The 3146-nt window shown below is 50.1% G+C and overlaps 1 protein-coding gene across 1 annotated transcript; it reads left to right on the top strand.

Annotated features, from left to right (window-relative positions):
- Positions 1–928: 928 nt before the first annotated feature.
- Positions 929–1297, top strand: SPRG_21403 (hypothetical protein; the record flags this gene model as incomplete). Its single annotated transcript, XM_012354293.1, has 2 exons — positions 929–1075; positions 1124–1297. The coding sequence occupies 2 exons, from the start codon at positions 929–931 to the stop codon at positions 1295–1297; spliced, it is 321 nt and encodes a 106-aa protein (XP_012209683.1).
- Between the last annotated feature and the right edge of the window lie 1849 nt (positions 1298–3146).

Below are 3146 nucleotides of genomic sequence, written 5' to 3'. Positions count from 1 at the left end.
ATGCTCCATTACGTAGCGCCATGGGGCCAACGTATGGGTACGTTGGCATCTCTCACGCCCCAAGTTGCATTTCCTCAATCAAGACCGAACTACTTGGGGGCAACAACCGTGTTGGTGTCCGCCATGCCGGTGGTGGGCGAGGCGGGTTCGTTATTTGACGAACACGACCAATTTGGAAGTGGCTTGAGCTGGGTTGCTCTGGGTCTTGGCTTTTGTTCGACCTTGTAACTGGTCTTCTAGATCGCTCGTCCTTGCGCGGAAAACCTCTTCCACTGCCTGTAAACGGCACATTCCTTCCAGCAATGAAACCCATCTCTTTAAATGGTAATCGAAGCAATGTCGATAATCTTTTCGAAGCGTGACCACCGTCAGTATGGCTGGAAGCGATGAAACGTGGGCGTCAGTCATGCGTTGATGGCACTGGGCGCTTTGATGGTACCAGTAGCTCGAGACGCAGAAGGCCGATCGATGCCAACGAGAGAGCCGTGCATTTACGATCGACGCATCTCGCGTGCTAAGAGAGCCATGCTGCTGCTGCAACTGCCACTCTTCATGCGCGCATGTATCTTTGCCTCCAGCTCGTTCTGTACCATGGACCACCGCTCTTCTTTAATACTATGTCGCAAATACCGGTAAACAACGCTTCGCATTCAAAAGTTCCTACCAGCTCACCCCGTACGGGACCTGTTTACATCGTCATCGCGCGACCGACGCACGGCCCGCGATCTTCCGTGCCCTTCCACGAGCTCAATGGCCTTGTATCCGGATAATCCGGATACAAGGCCAAGTGCAATGTCCAGGCATTTTCGGCCTCTCCGACGCGACGATGCTAGCGCGGTCGACTCTTACGATGACATCGATGGCGGCGACGCGGCGCCTGCTGCCGCGCGCCTTCTCGCTCGCCGGCTTCACCAAGGACGAAGAAGGCATGTACAACGTCAGCACCAAGGTCGAGTGGGACGCAATCGTCGCGACGGGCCAGCCAGTCGTCGGCGACTTTTGGGCGCCGTGGTGCGGCAAGTGCCGGCAGATCTCTGGCTTTGTCGAGATCCTTGCCGAGGACTATCCCAACGTGGTAACGCATCTTTCCAAGATATCGCAGCGCAGGCTCATATACTTGTAGGCCTTTGTCAAGATGAACACGGGCGAAGAGGGCGTCCAAGACATCAAAGCTGCGCTCGACGTGCAGGTGCTGCCGACCTTCCGCTTCTTCAACGGCGGCGTCGAGGTCGGGACCCCCGTGACGGGCTACAAGAAGACACCGCTCGAAGAACAGGTCAAGGCGCTTGCTGCATAGTCATCCCGGACGTTTTCTGTTTCCTCACCAATGTATCCAACGACGAGAATTGCACCTACCTTGGTGGGCATTAAAGGAGGGAAATAAAAGCTCGTTGTGCGTTGCAGAAGCTAGGCACAAAGCACTTTCGGTTGCGTTGCGAGACGACTAATCAGCAGGATCAAGGATTCTGGGATGAGCAATGAGCACAACTTTTGAACAAGAATTGGCATGTGCAGTCCATTTTATTGTCGTACACAGCTTTCGTCGCACCAGCTTCTGTAGCGTCGATGGAAATGTTGCATCTCAACGTGAGCTCGTTTGCAGCACCGCGCTGAACGCAGCAGATGGCACCCTACAATCGACATTTTGCAGCGCCGTAGAAAGCCTCCCTGCAACGCCCACATAGAGCGATGACGCACTTAGCACGGTCCACATTGGAATAAGAGAGGTTGTGTCGAAGGCAGGAGAGAAATGCTACACGAGAAGGTCAGAGCGGTAGCCTATGTCAACAGGTACTTCAGCCGTCTCTCAAATTTTTTGCCTTCTTGGGGAGTATGTTGGGTACATAAAAAAACATTTTACGTGTTGGAATATCGCATATGTACTCAGATCATCAAAGGCGAACCACGCAATAGAGATGTGGAGCACGAACGAGGAGGTACATGTTCTTCCTTGAACCATACTGTATACTCCAACATTCCAACTCAACCAAATGGGTGCCTTGCTGTATGACGTATTCAATATTTCATATGCCGTCATCATTCTCAGCCGTCAAGAGATGATCTCATCATGCAAAAAGATACTACTATCGTGAACCAACCATTCTATACGTGGCATTTGCAGCGCACCATAAAAACGAGTCGTTATGTAAGAAAAACAATGAAACACATACAACAAACTATTCCAAGAGGTGTTCGTGGCTCGTAGAGCGCTCCTACGACGCGTAAAAAAGGCGATAAATACATAAAATGGCATATCAATTGCAAACAAATAGCTGGCTCGACACGGAGACGCCTCGAGGTTTGTAGATGCAAAGCGGCACGTAATCGCGGGTATACAGGCACCAATTCGTCGTCGTTTAGTATTTTTGCAATTTGTTTGATTTATTCGTGATTTATGAATGCACGCGTGATTCCTTGACCCATAAATTTGATTCCTGGCCATAAAATCGTGACGGCTCATTGGCGATCTGTGGGAATTCTTTCGTGATTTTTGCGCATCAATTTGTCAGTGTTTCGCCTTTTTGTGTTTATTCAATGTAAATCATGGGCGTGCAACAACAAATCGATACGAGCAAGCCAGAGCGCGCAAGCTCGTCTCGCCATCGGCCCTACCTCCGCAAAGCCGCAACACCGCGTTTCACAAAAGAAGAGGCGCGTTTGACCATGTAAAAAAAACATTTAAATATTATCCATTTATTGCTGATTATCGTCGCACGCGGCTCCTATCGTCGCTCCCGACTCGGATTCTCGGTCGAAAAAAACCCGCATGGCGCCCAACAAGTGTGCAGTGTCTCCAAGACGCTTGTACGAATTTACAGCCGGATATGCCATATCACATCTTGGAGGTTTGCGGCGTGAGTAACACTACACGAAACAAACTATTCCAAGAGGTGTTCGTGGCTCGTAGAGCGCTCCTACGACGCGTAAAAAAGGCGATAAATACATAAAATGGCATATCAATTGCAAACAAATAGCTGGCTCGACACGGAGACGCCTCGAGGTTTGTAGATGCAAAGCGGCACGTAATCGCGGGTATACAGGCACCAATTCGTCGTCGTTTAGTATTTTTGCAATTTGTTTGATTTATTCGTGATTTATGAATGCACGCGTGATTCCTTGACCCATAAATTTGATTCCTGGCCATA

The sequence above is a fragment of the Saprolegnia parasitica genome (genome assembly GCF_000151545.1).
Source record: "Saprolegnia parasitica CBS 223.65 unplaced genomic scaffold supercont2.153, whole genome shotgun sequence".
Taxonomy (NCBI): domain Eukaryota; phylum Oomycota; class Saprolegniomycetes; order Saprolegniales; family Saprolegniaceae; genus Saprolegnia; species Saprolegnia parasitica.
The sequence above is the reverse complement of the archived record's forward strand: the minus strand, read 5'-3'. Positions and strand labels throughout refer to the sequence as shown.